The following is an 18,355-nucleotide window of genomic DNA, read 5'->3' on the forward strand; positions in this document are numbered from 1 at the left end:
CTTTTTGGATTACCCCTGTAAACCTGAATGTGCAAGGGGAAAACATCAAGACGGGGGTTATTTAAGGGTTATGTCATGTGGATTATTCAAATTAAATGCGGACACAGACAGCTGTGAGCACAAAGTAAACTCAGTGTAGACAAGCCCTTCCTGTCTCAAGTGATTTCTTCCTGTTGCCTTCCTACTCTTAGCCTGTTTCTTCCCTTTTAACTATGGTTTGAAAAGCCACTGTAAACTATAGTTTTAGCTTGTGATTTATGGCTCAGATGCTATATTGATGCACATATAATATGAGACGTGGTCTACTCTGGGAAGGAAGTCACTTGAGAGAAAATGCAGAGATAGCATCAGGTTCCAATTTCAAGCCATAGTTTGCAGGAAGCTGATATTTTGTCCGCATTAGGCTCAAGTGATGCTTCTGCATGAACCTGCCCACGGATTTGTAAATAGGGAAGTAACTCACTTTCCTGCCTGACATATTATTGCACTGTGAACATTTAAACAACCTGTTCTGAGTGTGACATATTTCTGCTCAAGTTATAGGTGAATTTGTTTTTTTATCTTTGCACTCTTGTAGTGGAACACCAGAGCCAAGCGTGAGAAATTGACGGAGCTGATGTTTGAACATTACAATATCCCTGCTTTCTTCTTGTGCAAAACTGCAGTTCTCACAGCGTATCCCAAACATGTTAATGAATAAGTGGACATCATTACAGAGCTTTTTGCACTTTTATAGTAAAAACCAAACATAACATATATTTCTGTGTATAAGACTAGGTTTCCCCCCCCTAAAAAATAATGTCCAAAATTTGGGGGCGTCTTATACACAGGGGCCATCCTCCCCCATTTTCTTAAATTGGATTCCCCAAAAATAGGGGGCGTCTTATACATGGGGGTGTCTTATAGACGGAAAAATATGGTACTGTTTTTAACATTTAAACCAAGGTGTTGTCACTATGCTAGTCTCAAAGATGGGTTGGTTATATTTATTGGGTTGTAACCAAAGTTATCTCTCGGCTGATATTAAGGCTTCTGTCAGCTGGAAGGGAAGCGATTTCCAGTGATTACCTCAATCCTCTGGAGTATATTGGGAGGAGGGGGGATATTAAAAGACCCTTCCCTCTCTGTTCTGCTGTTGAAAGACATACAATCAGCTGAGCAACCCCGTTGGATTTCAGCCTTGCCAAATTCATTCTCCAGACAGAAATAAAAGGCCCTAAGGTCTGAATTAACTTTGTATATACTAAGCTGCTTAGTATTGCTTATTGAAATTGTTTTTACCCTGCTTCTCAGTGAAAAGGTTCCTATAATAAGCATGCTTTTAAAGCTTTTTTTCTGCCTGGAGAAAGCCGCCTTGAATGGCAGGGTATGGTATGGTAGGGTGTAAACTATGGTATCATCGCATCAGATGTCAAAGCGATAAACAACTACCTGACATTCAGAAGACATCTTAAGGCAGCCCTGTTCAGGGAAGTTTTTAATGTGTGACATTTTGGTGTATTTTTGGTCTCTGGGGAAACCCAGCCAGATGGGCGGGGTACAAATAATAATAATAATAATAATAAATTATGTGTGTGTGTATGTATGTATGAATGAATAAAATTCAACAGGAGGAATAAATTGCCCATTCAGATGGTGTAAGAATTAAATGATATAATCCTTTCAGGAACTGGAGATTGGTGTTTGAGTTTCAAGCAATAATGCAGCTCAATCCTATGCATATTTATTTAGAAGCAGGTCCCCCCCACTGAGTTCGGTAGAGCTTACAGCCCAGCAAGTATGGATAGAATTGTAACCATAGTGTAAGTATATATTTTTCTTAGCTGCCTTCCCCAAAAACTGCATGTAATTTTGAAAAGAAAGGATATGCCCTATCAGGTCCAAGAGCAAAATGAACTGCAGTGCCATTTGTGTTTATGTTGTGCCCAAATCCCATTGTCTTCCTTAACCCTTCCAACTAGCTTTGCTAATGGCAGATCCACAGGCTTGATCCTGGATAGCGGAGCAACCCACACCACTGCCATCCCAGTGCATGATGGATACGTGCTCCAGCAAGGTAAGCATTCTTCCAGAGGAGTTGGTAGAAATCTTGGCTGCCCCGTTAATAAGTGAGGTTCAGGACAAACAGACGAGAGGATTCCTTTGCCCAACACAGGATTAAATCATTTGAGGAATTCCCCCCCCCCCAAAGATGTGGTGATGGGTTGCCGGCTTAGATCGATCGATCCTTCATGAGCTTATTTTTAAGGCATCAATATAAGCCAAAATTCAACCTTTGTAGGTATACTCTTGAGTACCAGACGCTAAAGAACAAGGCCAGAAAAGGGTCATCTTTTTCATGTTTTGTTTGTGTGCTTGTGCAGGGGCATCTAAGAGCCTCTGCTAAAGAAAGAGTGCCGGACTAGAGGCCTCAGTCCACTCTTTTTTTAAAAAACACCACCACCACCAAACCCTCCCCCCTGTTATTGTCGTAAGACCAATGTATTCAAACTTTACAAAACAGATACCTTACACTTTAATGTAACATCTTTCGTTTGAATTTTGTATTGCCTGAGTCCGAGTGCATCTGCTCTGTGAAGTCGCTTACCATCTTTATTCTGCAGCCTGGTTGCTCTTGAAGGGGGCGGTTTGTGTAGCAGAATGCTCTTCCAGTCTGCTATTGAACTGGAGAACAGAGGTCCCTGAGAATGCAGAAGCCAGTTGGCCTGCTGCTAAGGAAATAGCTCTGTTTATTTGGGGTGGGGGGTGACTTCCTGCATGCAAAATGTGATATTGGAAGATTGAAACCTTTTCTAGGTGTCCCACTTGTGTTCTGCATTTGCAGGCATTGTGAAATCACCTCTGGCTGGGGATTTCATTACGATGCAGTGCAGAGAACTGTTTCAGGAAATGAACGTGGAGATAATTCCTCCATATATGATCGCATCAAAGGTAATAGATTATACTGGAAAGAATGAAAGGGGTTGTTTGCTTTGTGTGTATGTTGGCTGCTTTTGTGAGCCTCTCCTCCAGTCCAGGCAGTATTTCTCAAGTGTTTTGAACTTGGGAGCACCTCTTGAACCTCTGCCTTGTAGGGCCCCCAAAAACAAACAGTTTGCACGCGTGTTCATCTCTCATTTATACAGGGCCTTCAGATCATTTGGCTGAGAAATGTTCAGTGAGGAATGCTCAAGTGCATGTGAGCCCCCCTTAGATTTTAGGGCTGGAATGAGCAATTGGGTACTGTATGTAAAGAGCAGCACCTAGCTCTCCCATTACCCTGGGGGATGGGTTGGTGGTTGGGTCTGGTTTGTTATTGATGTATTTAGTGTATAAGGAGTTTTTGTTTTTGTTATTAAAACCTTGTTTAAGTTATTTTTGAGTCCCTTTTAAAGGTATGGTCTCCCCAGCAAGCTCTCTGCAGCGCTTCTAAACTGCAAATAGCCAACAATGTCCACCACTTGGTTCTGATGCTTCTAGGTGAACAATCGGTTTGACTTTTGGTAAGGCCGCTGTAAGGAATCACCCAACAAGACAGGCTGCTGAACCGCACTCCTTTCTGCTTTACAACTGTCACCAAAAGTTGCAAGGAGAGGTACTGCCAGCTGAGTGAGCTCCAGACAGTTCCCCCTTGTCTTTCTCAGATCAAGGCCTGTAGCATAAAACCAAACAATCTGGCACACAGAATAATATCCCTTGCGTAATCAGTAGGAAGCCAAAAGCCTGAATCCGATTTAGAAACTTGTATGGTGAAATTGAAGAAAGTCTTGTGGGTCCCATTGGAAATGAAATCAACAAGGGTTCTCTAGATACTCAAGATGAGACAACTTAGAGAGAATCAACAGAACAAAGGTTCAACCAGACACTGTGCTTAAACAACTTTCACAACAAATTGTACCCCCTTTTAATACCCTAGAGTAACATAGAGGGAAGGAAGGAAAGATGGACAGGAGAAGGGAAATTTCTGTAATCAGGAGGGCGGAAGGGTGTTGGAAGTAAATGTCATGTAGCACCTAAGGACAGGGCTGATTAGTGCTTGCCAACACGGGAAGGTGAGAATTGGAGGGACAGCTCCCTTATTGACTGGTTGAAAAAGCTCATGAAACCAAGGCTCATCCTGTGGATTTGTGGAAAGACAACAAAGAAGTTGGAATACAGGCCCTGTATTCTTGGCCTTTGTTAAATAACGTATTGGAATGTGGACACTTTGAACTGACCCTCATTTGCTGTTGCAGGAAGCCGTTCGTGAGGGTTCTCCAGCAAACTGGAAGAGAAAAGAGAAATTGCCGCAAGTCACAAGAACGTGGCACAATTACATGTGCAATGTGAGTATGTTCTTCCAGGTCTACAAAGAAAATAATTTTGGAAGTATACCTTGCGCTAGATAGGATTCCTCTGCTAGAGGTAACTTGGGATGAGGGATCTGTGGCCCTCCAGGTCTTCTCAAGACTTCTACCTTTCATCAGCTGCAGCCAGCTGGCTAGTGGTTGGCGATGATGGGAATTGTCAAACAACATATTGGGGTCGGGTGGGTAGGGGAGTATAGGGTCCCTACCCTACCCTAAATAAACTCAGATATAACTAGCACTTGTGAATGTGTTAGGTTTGCATAATCAGGAACAGTGCTTAAAAAAATGGGGAATGGCAGAAAAACTCGAGAGCCTGTTCTTGCAGTGGCCGACCAGATGCCTGTGGGAAACCCAAGCACAAGAGTACTCTCTCCTCTCGCGGTTTCCAGCAATTGGTTTTCAGAAGCATACTATGTAGACAGAGCATAGCCATCATGACTAGTAGCCATTGATTGCTTTTCCATAAACTTTTTTACTTGTCGAGAGCCAGTGTGGTGTACTGGTTAAGAGCGGTAGTCTCGTAATCTGGGGAACCGGGTTCGCGTCTCTGCTCCTCCACATGCAGCTGCTGGGTGACCTTGGGCTAGTCACACTTCTCTGAAGTCTCTCAGCCCCACTCACCTCACAGAGTGTTTGTTGTGGGGGAGGAAGGAAAAGGAGAATGTTAGCCGCTTTGAGACACCTATTATGACTTGCCCTCTGATAAAATCTTCTATTTTAAAGCAATCCATGTTGGTGGTCTTCACTGCCTCCTGTGGGAGTGAGTTCCGTAGTCTAATAATGCTCTGCATGAAGAAGTACTTTCTTTTATCTGTTCTGAATTTTATCTTCCAAAATTCAGCTTCATTGGATGATCCCAAGTTTTAGTGTTACGAGAGAGGGACTTCCCTATGCCATAATTTTATAAACTTCTATTGTGTAGATACTCATCTTTTCTCTAAACTAAAAAGTCTGAAATGTTGTAACTGTGAGATAAGATGGCGCCCGGCACGCTTCTGCTGCGCCGATGGACGTCTGTGCCGATAGAAAAAACTTGAGCTCCTTTAGCTCTCTTAGCATAGTCCTTAGCAGAGTTTTGCAGCGGCAGAAACTGTTGGCTTGTGTGTGGATAATAAATCAGACTGAATGCAGGGTTCTTGCTAATCTCCAACAGTCTTTTAATGAGAAGAAAAACATCATAAATCAGCCCGGCGAGAGAGCAGACATCCTTTCGCCTCTCAGCCAAAAACGAAAGGAAACTCACACACACAGAAAGATTCCCGTATGTGAACATAACCACGCCTCAGAATGTGAGACGTCACACAGAACTGTTTAATCCTGTAAGTTCTGATTCTCCTCACTGTCGCGTATTCCACGCGGTGCTTTCAGCGAAACACTAAGAGTTCCAGGTTTTTCCAGTGCAGTCTTTTTTAATGTGAGCTATATACAGGCACTTACAAAAGAAACAGTCCATACAGAGTACTTACAAACGAATACTCTCCACCACAGCACCACCACACTACAGCACAACCACCACCACCCACTGTTAAACAGGCTTTCCTTTTAAAACAGGTGATAGCCAATCACACTAATCACACTCCTGCTGAGTCACTCTGACCCAGCAGAGTATTGCATCATCCTGTTGAAGCCTGCAGACTTATCCAGTATCCTGCGAATCCCAACACTCCTCCTTAAGTCAAAGGCTTGAGACCTAATAATTCTCTTAAGTCTCGAAATTTAGGAGCATCCAAACATTTTGTATACAAATCTGCCACATTACATTTTGTGTTACAGTGCTGTACCTTTAACACATTTCTTTCCAAAGCATTTTTCACATTTCCGTATCTTATAGCAATATGTTTACTCTTGCTTTTAAAGTTCTGTTGGTTAGCAAGCTGTTGTGCAGCCATGTTGTCACTTAGCACAGTGATTGGCATTTCAGAAGGTATTCCAAGGTCTTTTGTTAGGCAAGCAAACCATTCTATTTGTGACACACATTCGCTTATGGCTGAGTACTCTGCTTCACAAGTACTTGTGGCAACAAATGTTTGTTTCTGGGATTTCCACTGAACCAGGGCATTTCCAATATATATGGCATAGCCAATGGTAGACTTTCCATTTTCTCTGTCCCCCCAGCTGGCATCAGCGTATGCATACACTTGCTGATCATATCCTGTATCCAGCACCAGTTTGTAATCTTTTGTGCCTTTCAGATACCTTAGGATTCTTTTAAGTGCTACCCAATCTCTCTGAGCCGGGTCTGCACTTCTTTGGCTTAACATATGCACTGCCAATGTTATGTCGGGTCTTGTCCAACAACTTAAATATAACAGAGAACCCAACAGAGAATGAAACGCTGTTGCATTCTCACATTTTTGCCCTTCTGGTTCATTTTTGTACTGGGTAGTTATGGGAGTGTCAACCTCATTGGCCCTCTCCATTCCATATGTCTTCAGTAACTTTTCGATTTTTTCCTTCTGACTCAGAGAGTAGACGCCCTTTTCATTTCTCTGAACCTCTACTCCTAAGTAATTCTGAATCTCTCCCAAATACTTCAGTTTGTATTTGTTACCTAGGCTGTTTATAAACCAAGACTCTTGCTTTTGTGCAGTTGTTATTAGACAGATATCATCAACATACAAAAGTAAATAACAAACACTTCCTTGCACCATTGCTGAATATAAACAGGAATCAGCCAGGCTTTGTTTGAATCCCATCTTTTTCAAAGTTGTGTCTATGCATTCATGCCATAGACGTGCACTTTGGTGTAAACCGTATAGTGCCCTTTGCAGCTTTAACACCGTGCTGTCTTTTTCCAGCTCATAACCTGGTATTTGCTGTAAATACACCTCGGCGTCAATAGGAGCATTTAAATATGCTGAGGCAACATCAAAATAATTAACTTTTAACCCTCTCATACTTGCCATTGCTAAAACTGATTTTACTGTTTCAGCCTTTGCTGTTGGGGCAAACACTTCATCATAATGTATCATTTTCCTTTGTGTAAAGCCCCTTGCAACCAACCTGGCTTTCCTCTGACAACTACCATCAGCCAGTTTTTTCACTTTAAAAACCCACTTACAGCTTATGGGCTTTTTACCTTCAGGCAATTCTGTAGGTACAAACACATTGTTGTTTAGCAGAGAGTTATACTCTGCCTGCATTGCCTTTAACCACGCCTCTTTTTCTAGAGTAGGTAACTCTTGCACTTCTTCAAAGTTTTCTGGCTCAGTTACACAAACCTGGTTTATGGTGGCTGGGAACCCATAACGGTCTGGAGGTTGACCTTTATTACTTCTTGCAGACCTCCTTGGTTCATTAATCTCACCCCCTGGGCTATCTTCAGGGCTGCTTTTGGGGTGGATTGACTCTGTAGATCTACCTCCTCCTGTCCCTGTTGCACTTTCTTCTCTCCCCTGCTTTATGCTAGCAGCTGGAGAAAAATGCTCAACCTTTACCGCCTCCCTTTCAATTTCTCTGGGAGAGCTGCCAATTCTCAGCTTTGTTTCAACTGCCTTATCAGGTATGCTCGGCAGTAAAACTTTTTCTGGCAGCAGGTTTGCATGTATCTTGGGCCAATTTCTTTGCTCATTAAAGCTGGCTGATCGACTATAACTCAAAAGATTTTTATCGTCTTCAAATCTATAGGCTTTCGTACCACTTTCATACCCAAGAAATAGCAACTGCTGTGCCCTTTTTCCACCTTTTCTTCGGTTTTTTACAGGTATGTCAACCCACGCCTTTGTCCCAAAGATTCTCAAATGTTGCAAACTGGGACTTTTGTTATAGAGAATTTTATAGGGTATGTCATCTAGTACCCTTGACCACAAGCGATTCCCAATATAATTTGCGGTCTTAATACTCTCAGCCCAGTACTTAATTGGAAGATTTGCATCTGCTAACAATGCTTTCATTTGTGTCTGCAAGACACCCCCCCTACGCTCTGCTACCCTGTTCTCCTGAGGCGTCGCCACATTGGTAAGCCTATGTTTAATCCCTTGGGAACGCAACCAGTTTCTTAGGGAGCTTGCCATAAACTCTCCTCCCCTGTCTGTCTGAATAGAGCACACCTTTTCACCAAGTTGCCTTTCTACCTTTCTTACCCAGAACTTCAAAGTTTGGGCAATGTCAGACTTTTGCTTTAATGGATAGACCCAGCCAAATCTAGAATAGTCATCCACTAGGATCAAACAGTACTTGTTGTGGGAGACACTTGGTGGAAAAGGACCAGTTACATCAGCATGAATCAACTCCAGTGGTTTTTTGGTTTCTCTCTGGCTTGCTCTTGCTACTGGGCAAGCCCTGCAAGCCCTGCTTTTAACCTCCTTGCAGATATTGCAGTCTAAGTAATTATCACAACTTTTAATGTTTTTCATTCCCCCACACAACTCTAATGTTTTGTTCAGCACCTTAAAGCTAGCATGAGCCAGACGCCTGTGCAGGAGATGAATACACATATCATGGGTTGGGACATTTTGCACATTCGCAAGCTTAGACTCACACTGCAGTACATGCATATTAGTTCTAAGGTTAGCATTTGCCAACACTGCCCCATTTTGCTTTATCTGGCACTGATCTCCCACAAAGTTTACTTCAAAGCCTGCTTTTGCCAAGTCAGGAATGCTCAGGAGATTGTTTTGCAAACTAGGCACACACAACACATTCCTGAATGTGTGTCCCAACTGTGGGAACACAACCTCCCCCTCACAAACCACATTAGCTTTCTGGCCCGTAGCAAGATTTACATGTTTTTTGTTTGAAGCCCTAGCATCAGTTAGCAGTCCTTTTCTTTTATAAAAGGTTTGAGAAGCTCCACTGTCCAGAACCCACAGCTCTTCATTTTCTTGACCATCTGCAGACACCCAAGCGGTAGACTCCCTCTGCTGCCTCTTGTGCTTCTGCTGTTTTTGTTGTTTTCTTGGGCAGTCCCGCAGCAGATGTCCACTGGACTTGCAGCAAAAACACCTTTTTACTTTGTTGACCACCGGCTGGTCTGCAGCAGCTCCTCCTGGCTGTTTCTCCGGCTCCCGACACCTCTGCTCTTCCCGGCTGTTGTTCCCTCTGGGATGCTCCAACAGCTGGGCTGAGGTCATCTTTCGCTCTGCATGCCTGTCCTCCTCTGCATACAACCGTCCAGTAACGTATTCCAGAGTCAGCTTATCAGTCTCTACCGACTCGAGGGAGTTGACCAGCATATCATAGCTGTCATCAAGGGAACTCAGGTCTATAAAGACTTTGTCCTCTTCCCCCACAGGCCTCCATCTTAAGGCTAGCTCCTGGAAACAGCCTGTTAGGAATTTTAGGTGGTTTACCAGGGACTCTCCCGGTTTCTTCCGACACCGGTACAGTCTCCTGGTCAGTGTTATCAGTGAGCCAGCTGTCTCTTGCACATGGACAGCCTTGAGTGCATTCCACACCTCACTTGCCGTCACCTTATCAGCTACGTAGACTAGCTGGCTGTCGTCCACTCCAAGGATGATCGTAGCCAATGCTTTCTCATCCTTTTCATCCTCCTCAGGGGGCTGCGGTGGATCTTCCACCACTTTCCACAGGCCCTCACGCTTGAGGAAGTGTTGCATGCGGACTGACCAGGTGCTGTAGTTCGTGGCCGTCAGCTTCTCCAGCAACACGCCAGTTCTGGACTGCTCCATCCCTGCAGCTCACCTCCAGCACCCACGGCTAGATAACTGCCACCTGTACTCTTGCGCAGCGGAAGTGTCCTGGGCCCATAACCCTGTCGCGTATTCCACGCGGCGCTTTCAGCGAAACACTAAGAGTTCCAGGTTTTTCCAGTGCAGTCTTTTTTAATGTGAGCTATATACAGGCACTTACAAAAGAAACAGTCCATACAGAGTCTCCACCACAGCACCACCACACTACAGCACAACCACCACCACCCACTGTTAAACAGGCTTTCCTTTTAAAACAGGTGATAGCCAATCACACTAATCACACTCCTGCTGAGTCACTCTGACCCAGCAGAGTATTGCATCATCCTGTTGAAGCCTGCAGACTTATCCAGTATCCTGCGAATCCCAACACTCACACCCCCTCTCGTCTCGCATCCTGAGGGGAACTGTGAGTACAACTCACCCCAAACAGTTATGGGCAAGTAACAATCCCCACAAATCTCTTGGATCAAACACCGGTAGAACTCCAACTTCCTGCACAAATCTGACAACGCACTGAACTCAGCCTCAGTGGAAGAAAGTGCAATAAGACTTCGCTTCCGGGACTTCCACCCAACCAGGGATTCCCCGAACTTTACCACCAGCCCAGACACAGACTTCCTGTCTCCAAGAGATGCCCAATTGCTGTCACTCCAGCATGTAAGCCGTGCGTCACCTTCAGCTGACAACGTGAGGCAAACCTCTTTGGTATCCTGCAAATACCTCAACACTCTCTTGATGCCTTGCCAGGCATTCACACTGGGCTTTGTAGCCTCCCTGCTGAGCAGATTCACAGCAAACGCTATGTCTGGTCTGCTCCGCTGAGAGAGATACAACAGACTCCCTAGCGCTGACTGAAACACCTCAGGGTTTTGGAACTCAGAACGCTCCCCAAGCTGACTGTCCTTCACGAAGTTGGTCTCCATGGGCGTTCTGACCCCTGCACAGTCAGACATCCGGAACTTCTCAAGCAACTGCTCACTCTTGCCTTTCTGACTGAGCAAGAAACTCCCATTCTCAGACCTGTCTATCCTCCCGCCTAGACAAACCTGAACGGGACCAAGGTTTTTGAGCTTAAACTTCTTACCAAGCTCTTTGGCAAAACCTTGCACCTGTCTATCTGTCTGTGCACCGGCCTGCTTGCCCTCTGGCAGCTTCGTGGTCGAGCACACGTCTAAAGACCTCATTGAGTTCAACTCCTTTCCCATTGCCTCTTGCCACTTCCTGGCTTCTGCTTCAGGCAACTGTTGAACCTCCTCAAAACTCTCAGGTTCGCACTGCGCTAAACCAACCCACACACTGGTGACCTCAAACCTCTCAGGTGGTACCCCCTTTGTGGTGCATGCGGAATGTCTGAGCACTGTCTCAGGTGCTCCCTCTGACCCACTGGGGCCAGCAAGTGTGTCTCTGACATCAGAAGACTCCCCCTCTGACTTACTGCGTCTTTGGGCCTTTTGCACTTTACTAACGGGAGACGAAGGCTCACTCTTGGGCTCTCTTTTAACAACCTGTGGAGATGCCCCTCCCTGTTCTTGACCCTGGTCAGAGACCTGGTCCCCATCAACAGGTTCAGCTTCTAACTCTCCCTCCTCATCAGAGTCAAACAGACACTCTGAGAGAACGTCAGGATTTGCATGGATCCTTGACCAACCACTCTGTTCACAGAACTCAGCACTTCTGCTGACTAGAATCCTGGACTGATCACCTTCTGGATAGGCAAACCTCCACCCTTTAGTCGCAGGCTCGTACAAACAAAAGATCATTTTCCGGGACCTCGGGTCACCTTTCTTGTGTTGAGCCTTTGGCACAAGCACCCAAGCTTCGCAACCAAACACACGGAAGAAATGCACCTTGGGTTTCTTCCGGTGCAGTAGAAAGTAGGGTGTGTCTCCTACAACAGAGCTATGGGACCTGTTCAAAGTGAAGTTGGCTGCTTTCCAAGCTTCGGCCCAAAAGCTCTGAGGCAAACCAGAGTCAAACAGTAGAGCGTCAGCTGCCTCAGCGTTCTGTTCCTGCCCTCTGCTACGCCATTCTCCTGAGGAGAAGAAGCAACCGTCAACCTGTGACGTATTCCCTTCTGGCGGAAGAAACTCTGCAGAGCAGACCCGGTGAACTCTGCGCCTCAGTCACTCTGAAAACTCTGCACCTTGGTGGAAAACTGTAGTTCCACCTCCGCAACCCAGTCTTTGATCACTTGCGCCGCCTCGCTTTTCCGTTTCAGCGAGAAACCCCAGCCGTTCCTAGAAAAATCATCTGTCAGCGTGAGCACAAACCTGGCCTCGCCCAGACTCGGCACTGGCATGGGACCACAAAGGTCTGTATGCACAAGCTCAAAAGGCCTTGTGGTTACCCTCTCCGATCTGGGATAACTGCACCTTTTTACCTTTGCTCTTTTACATGCCCTACAATCCAGGAATTTATCACATGCTTTCATCTGGCAACCTTCAGTGCATTCAGGCAACTTCTGGATATACTTCCAACAGCTATGCGACATTCTTCTGTGCCACAAGTGAGCACACGAGTCATGTGTGGGAACGTTAGCACACATCGCCTGTGCTGTCTCAGCGTCCCCCTTACCCTCCAGAGGTGTCTCCAGAACAAAGAGGTTGTTCTGACATGCAACATTGACCAGTTGTTTCCCACCCCTGGAAATAGAACAGACATCATTTGCAAAGCAAACCTTATAACCCTCCTTTACAAGAGCAGATACAGATAAAAGACAACATTTCATTCCTGGCACAATGTAGACCTCCAGCTCTGCCTGTAAAAAAGGAACAAACACATTGCCAACAGTGGTTAAATGTCTCTGTGAGTCATCAGCAAGAGTGACTGTTTTCCCAGTTGAAACAGCCCTGCAGTTCCACATTTCACCACTAGGTGGTGCTGGTATCAGGTGATGGCTGGCTCCTGAGTCAATGACCCAACGCAGCATGCTGCCCTCACTGGAGTTGTCCCTCAGCGTTGCCATAGAGGCAGCTAGGTGATAAGAAGAACCGTCCTTCTCACTTCCTCTGTCACGTCCTCCCTTCGCATTCCCACGCTGGCCTCCTCTCCTAGACTGGCTGCCATGGAAACCTGGCTGGCTGCCATGGGAAGCGACCTTGGAGACATCCTGCCCGGCCTCTCTGGCTCTCCGCGGACAGGATCGACGTAAATGGTCAACAGACCCACAGACAAAACAACGACGAGTGGAAAAAGCCTGAACTGTGCCTTCTGCTGGCTTGGCCCCCCCTCTGCTACCGGCAGGGCACCCAGCGCCAGTTTGGCCCTCTCTGAGACGGCGTTCCTGCTCGTCACACAAGCGACCAGTCACATACTGCAGCGTAAGATCTGCTGGATTCATCGATTCCAAAGTTAGACACAAATTGTCATAACTTTTGTCCAAAGAGCTGAGCAAAATATAAACTTTCAGTTCCTCAGAAAAGTTGACTTGCAACAGTCTCAGCTTGTTGAAAACAGAGAGCATCTCAGTCACATGCTGTCTGATGCTATCACCAGGACGCAGCTTCATCTCAAACAAGCTTCTGGTGGTGTGGATCTTTGCCCCAGCTGTGGTCCTGTGGTGCACTCTCTCTAGTGCCTGGTAGGCCTCAAAAGCAGTCTCAAGACCCTCCACCAACGGTAGCTGTGAGCCCTCCAAACTGAGCACTATAGCTCCCAGGGCTTTACGATTTCTCCTCTGTGAGGCTTGTGCAGCTGCAACATCTGCTGCTGCAGCTCCGGCTGCAGCTTGCTGTGGGGGCTGTCGGACCGCCTCCCACAGACCCTTGGCTACCAGCCAGGCCTTCAGCTTCCTGGACCACTCCTCCCAATTTCTCCCATTTAATTTCTCGAAAGGGACGGAGTATGACTCCTAGCCGTCTGCCATCTTCTCCCCCGGGGCTGAGCCTACTCACATAACAGCAGCTCCCCTTGGCACCCGGTCCTGAAGATGAGATCCTCCCCAGCAAGCTTCGCTGCCTCAAACGTTAGGCAGGAGCTCCAACTGGCATCTCCCACACACACAGGCACGACGTGGCAACAGCTTCCAAAGCTTGGCTAGCTTCCCATAACCTGTGAGATAAGATGGCGCCCGGCACGCTTCTGCTGCGCCGATGGACGTCTGTGCCGATAGAAAAAACCTGAGCTCCCTTAGCTCTCTTAGCATAGTCCTTAGCAGAGTTTTGCAGCGGCAGAAACTGTTGCCTTGTGTGTGGATAATAAATCAGACTGAATGCAGGGTTCTTGCTAATCTCCAACAGTCTTTTAATGAGAAGAAAAACATCATAAATCAGCCCGGCGAGAGAGCAGACATCCTTTCGCCTCTCAGCCAAAAACGAAAGGAAACTCACACATACAGAAAGATTCCCGTATGTGAACATAACCACGCCTCAGAATGTGAGACGTCACACAGAACTGTTTAACCCTGTAAGTTCTGATTCTCCTCACAGTAACCTTTCCTCTTTGAGGAGTTGCTCCACCCTCTTGATCATTTGGGTTGTCCTTTTCTGAACCTTTTCCAACCCAGCAATATATTTTTTGAGGTCAGGCAACTGGAACTGTATGTAGTATGCAGGTCACTGGGAGAGAAAAGATGAAAGCAGTAACATAATAAAGCCTATGTATGATGGTGTGATTGAATCTCTTGTTTTAGGTCATCATTGTTCTAAATTAAAAATGTCTGTCATCCTGGAGTTCCCACGTATAGCAACGTGGAAACTTGAGAATTGCAGGATATTGCAGCTTGATTACTGTGAAGGTTTATCCCAGGGGTGGGTAGCCTTCATTTCTTAGGTCTGCTTTAGTATACTTTACAGGTTCTGCTAAGAATAGCCTTAATTTTGAAGATGGAAGTACTGTTGTTGGGGCAGGAAGAGAAACCTCTATGGCATTTTATTTGTAGCTAATGCAGACATTTCCCTTCTAAGATTTGTCCTTCTGTAACTCTGAACCAGGTCTGCCATTTCACAGATTCTTCTGGGGACTCTCCACTCTCCATGGGTCATCTACTCCGACTCGTTGAGATATTACAGATATATGTCAATGTTTCTGTCTGCCTAGGATTCTCTTGTATGGTCCACAGTTCCTCCTTTCTTTGGTCTTCTGGTGTTTGGAACATGAAACCTCATACTTGTTTCTTTTCAATACTTTCTCCTCCACAGTGTGTGATCCAGGACTTCCAGGCTTCTGTCCTCCAAGTGTCTGATTCAACTTATGATGAGCAGTATGTTCTTTTAAAATTATTTCCCACTTTACAATGGCTAACTTAAGTAACTGGGTGATTTCCAACCTGAGCCTGTGAACATCATACTAAATTATTGTTTAGCGTTACAAGAATGAGCCTCTCCTCTCGCTGGGCTTCCACTTTTTCCTACAAGCCACCCCAGCAGGGTGTAAGGAAGAATTTGAAAGCTTTTGGTTCTGTCTTTGATTGACCGTAACTTGACATGTTGTCAACACTGGACAAACTGTGGTTAATCTTAACTCTGGCTATGAAAACAAACCAATTTCAAACCATAGGGTGATACTCAACTAAGTTTTTCTCAGAGTAGAAATATTGAAATTAATAGTCATGGCTAAGTCAGGTTCATGAATTTCAGTAGGTCTACTTGTGAGGGAAACTTAGTTGAGTGCCACCCATGGTTTATGAAGCTGACTTGTTTTCACTAACCATAGCTGAGAATAACAACAATTTAGGGCAGGTAAAAGTTGCTTAAAGACAACCAGCAAGCAAGCAGTTTCTTAAAAAGACAGAAGCACTTTTTCAACCTCATGCAGAGCTGTTCAAACTTGGCATCAGGAATGGGGGACATTGTTCGCATAGACAGCTCTGCCAGTGTCCCCTTAGAATGGTGGACTAGAACCTGAGAGACCAGGGTTTGAATCCTCACTCAGCCATGAAACACTCTGGGTGACCTTGAGCTAGTTGCTGCCTCTCAGCCGAACCTACTGCAAAGGGTTGTTGTGCAGATGACATGGGGAGAAGAACCATGTACACCACCTTGAGATCCTTGGCAGAAAAGGTGGTATATAAATGTCATAAACAAACATAACATAAGAATAACCTGTCGGATCAGGCTAATGGCCCGTCTAGTCTAGCACCCTGTTCTCACAGTGGCCCACCTGGATTTTGGGAAACCCAACAATAAACATCCATAAAAATGGCAAAAGTGGTTTCTTTCCCAAATAGGTTTTTATCTTAAACAATTACAAGCAATTACAATAAAGGGTTCACTTGTAATATATCAGTGGTTCAGTGTTCATTTCTTCTCTTTCCAAAATAGATTTTATCTTCAACAATTGCAAGCGCAGTAAATAAAGAGTCCACTTGTGATAAACGTTTTGTTGCTAAAGAGGTGTAAGGGGTGCAAGCTAGCCAGCCAGGCCAACCTCTCCTTCCCAGCGTTCCAGTTCTAATAGCTAGTGAAACTGCTGGGCAGAGTCTCTTAGTGGTGAAGGGATGAGACTGTGAAAAGAACTTGTAGAGCAAGAAAGAAAAACAAAAACAAGGGCAACATGGAAATCTTGGGACAGGGGAAGGGAATTGTTTGGATATGGGAGGGGTACATTGCTCTAATCCCTTCCATGTCACAAAGATCTCTGGGTGGCCTTTATCAGTTCCCTGTTTCCTGGGATTGTTGCAAGAAAAATTTGGTAAGAAGTGCAATTTGCTGTGTTGTGCATAAGAACTGGGAAAGAAAAACCTGGCAACGGTTGAATACCTTCTAAAAACGAGTTTTTTTCCTGCCCTCCAGGGTGGCTGCACAGATGCCCACGGTACATTACGAATTCCCCAATGGTTACAACTGTGACTTTGGTGCTGAGCGGCTAAAAATTCCTGAAGGCTTGTTTGACCCTTCCAATGTAAAGGTAAAACTAAGTAGGACAGTATATGAGATTGCATTTTGTGTGCAAGCATCTAGCTAACGTTATGGAAGTATATAGGAGTCCGTAAAGTTAAATGTCCTGAAATCTTTTTAACTGTTTTAAACAATTTGGGGAAGATAAGAAATAGCAGGATATTTGGAACTTCAGATGAACCAGAATGTGCCTTGTGTTACATTTCTCATAGCATTACATCAGCGGTGGGGGACTTCTGGTCTCTGGGCCACATTGTTTTTGGCAGGGATCCTAATTTGACCCATGAGGCCATTTCCTCCAAGTCCCGTCCATCTGCCTCGCCTCTGAAATTGCAGGTGACTTCAGGTGTGAGGCAGGTGATGGTGTGGCTACCATCGCTTTGAAATTGTGTTGAAACAACTTGCAAATGGATGCCATTTTCAGCTTGTCACCTGAATCCATAATAGTGCCAGGTCATCAACAGGTGATTGGGGGAGGTGGGATGGGGGCAGGAAGGATCTGGTCTGCCAGCTGGATCCAGCTCCCCATCCTTGCATTATATGAGTGACAGACCCTGAAGCATCCTCTCCTACAAGTGGTATATTTTTCCTCATATCCTCACTGTTTTGTAGAACTGGTCAGCTACCAAGCTAGCACAGCTCACCAGCCATGTATTGCAGCCCATTGGGAGGTTGATAAACCTCTTTTGTTTTGCTTTCTGTCTGGGATTGCAAATACAGTATATGGGTGGTCAGCTGGTTTGATGGGTCATATATTGTACTGCTCTGATGAAGATTTTCTCTTTCCCAGAAATACCCACACGCAAGACCATTATGACTTGCCCTCTGATAAAATCCATTGTTAGCAGACTGGGACTTACCTGTTGAAAGGAAAGATCCACTCTTGCCTTATTTTGGAGCAAGTTTAGTAGCAGTTCTAAACTGGATAATGTTGGGAAGAAAGATTTTATTTTTATTATAATAATTTTGGTGAATGGGCAGTGAGGTACACACTAACAGTATTTGGGCCTCCCCAGCAGCATTTTCAGATTTTGCCACAGTTTGTTCTCCCCGCTGCTTGTGCAAGAGATTTCATGGGGTTTGTGCTATTTTTTAAAAAATGGGCAAACTCTCACACACTGAGAAGATCTGGCCAGGCAAGGATCCTCAAGAGCTACAGCCCCCTCCTCAACCAATGTACCTCCTGTCTATGGGGCTGAAAAAAATGCATACAGGGCATATTGTCACACTGTTATCAATTTGTGTCTACTATAATAGCATTAACTTGCCATTTTCTTTCTTCCCTCTCCAGGGTTTATCTGGCAACACAATGCTTGGCGTGAGCCATGTGGTCACTACAAGTGTCGGGATGTGTGATATAGACATCAGGCCAGTAGGTATTAGTTAGGCATGGTGGTTTAATAGAAAATAGACCAGGGAGTGATTCCCTTTCCTTAGCTAAAATTCAAAGTGCAGGATTGACCCATGCCCTGAATAGTGATCTGCTCCACACATTGCTGTTAAAAGCCTGCTTGCATTCTTCAAGGGAGAGCTGGTGTAA

General features: G+C 45.3%; 1 protein-coding gene across 1 annotated transcript in view; it reads left to right on the plus strand.

The window, feature by feature from the left end:
* The window catches only part of ACTL6A (actin like 6A), a 31,683-nt gene that overhangs the window by 10,210 nt on the left and 3,118 nt on the right, over positions 1-18,355 (plus strand). The window contains exons 5-11 of the mRNA XM_053390622.1: positions 578-675; positions 1,962-2,056; positions 2,825-2,931; positions 4,215-4,304; positions 15,118-15,179; positions 16,711-16,825; positions 18,107-18,187. Of these exons, the coding sequence (XP_053246597.1) occupies positions 578-675; positions 1,962-2,056; positions 2,825-2,931; positions 4,215-4,304; positions 15,118-15,179; positions 16,711-16,825; positions 18,107-18,187 (648 nt within the window). The remainder of the gene's footprint in view (positions 1-577; positions 676-1,961; positions 2,057-2,824; positions 2,932-4,214; positions 4,305-15,117; positions 15,180-16,710; positions 16,826-18,106; positions 18,188-18,355) is intronic.

The sequence above is a fragment of the Podarcis raffonei genome, chromosome 5, assembly GCF_027172205.1.
Source record: "Podarcis raffonei isolate rPodRaf1 chromosome 5, rPodRaf1.pri, whole genome shotgun sequence".
Classification (NCBI taxonomy): domain Eukaryota; kingdom Metazoa; phylum Chordata; class Lepidosauria; order Squamata; family Lacertidae; genus Podarcis; species Podarcis raffonei.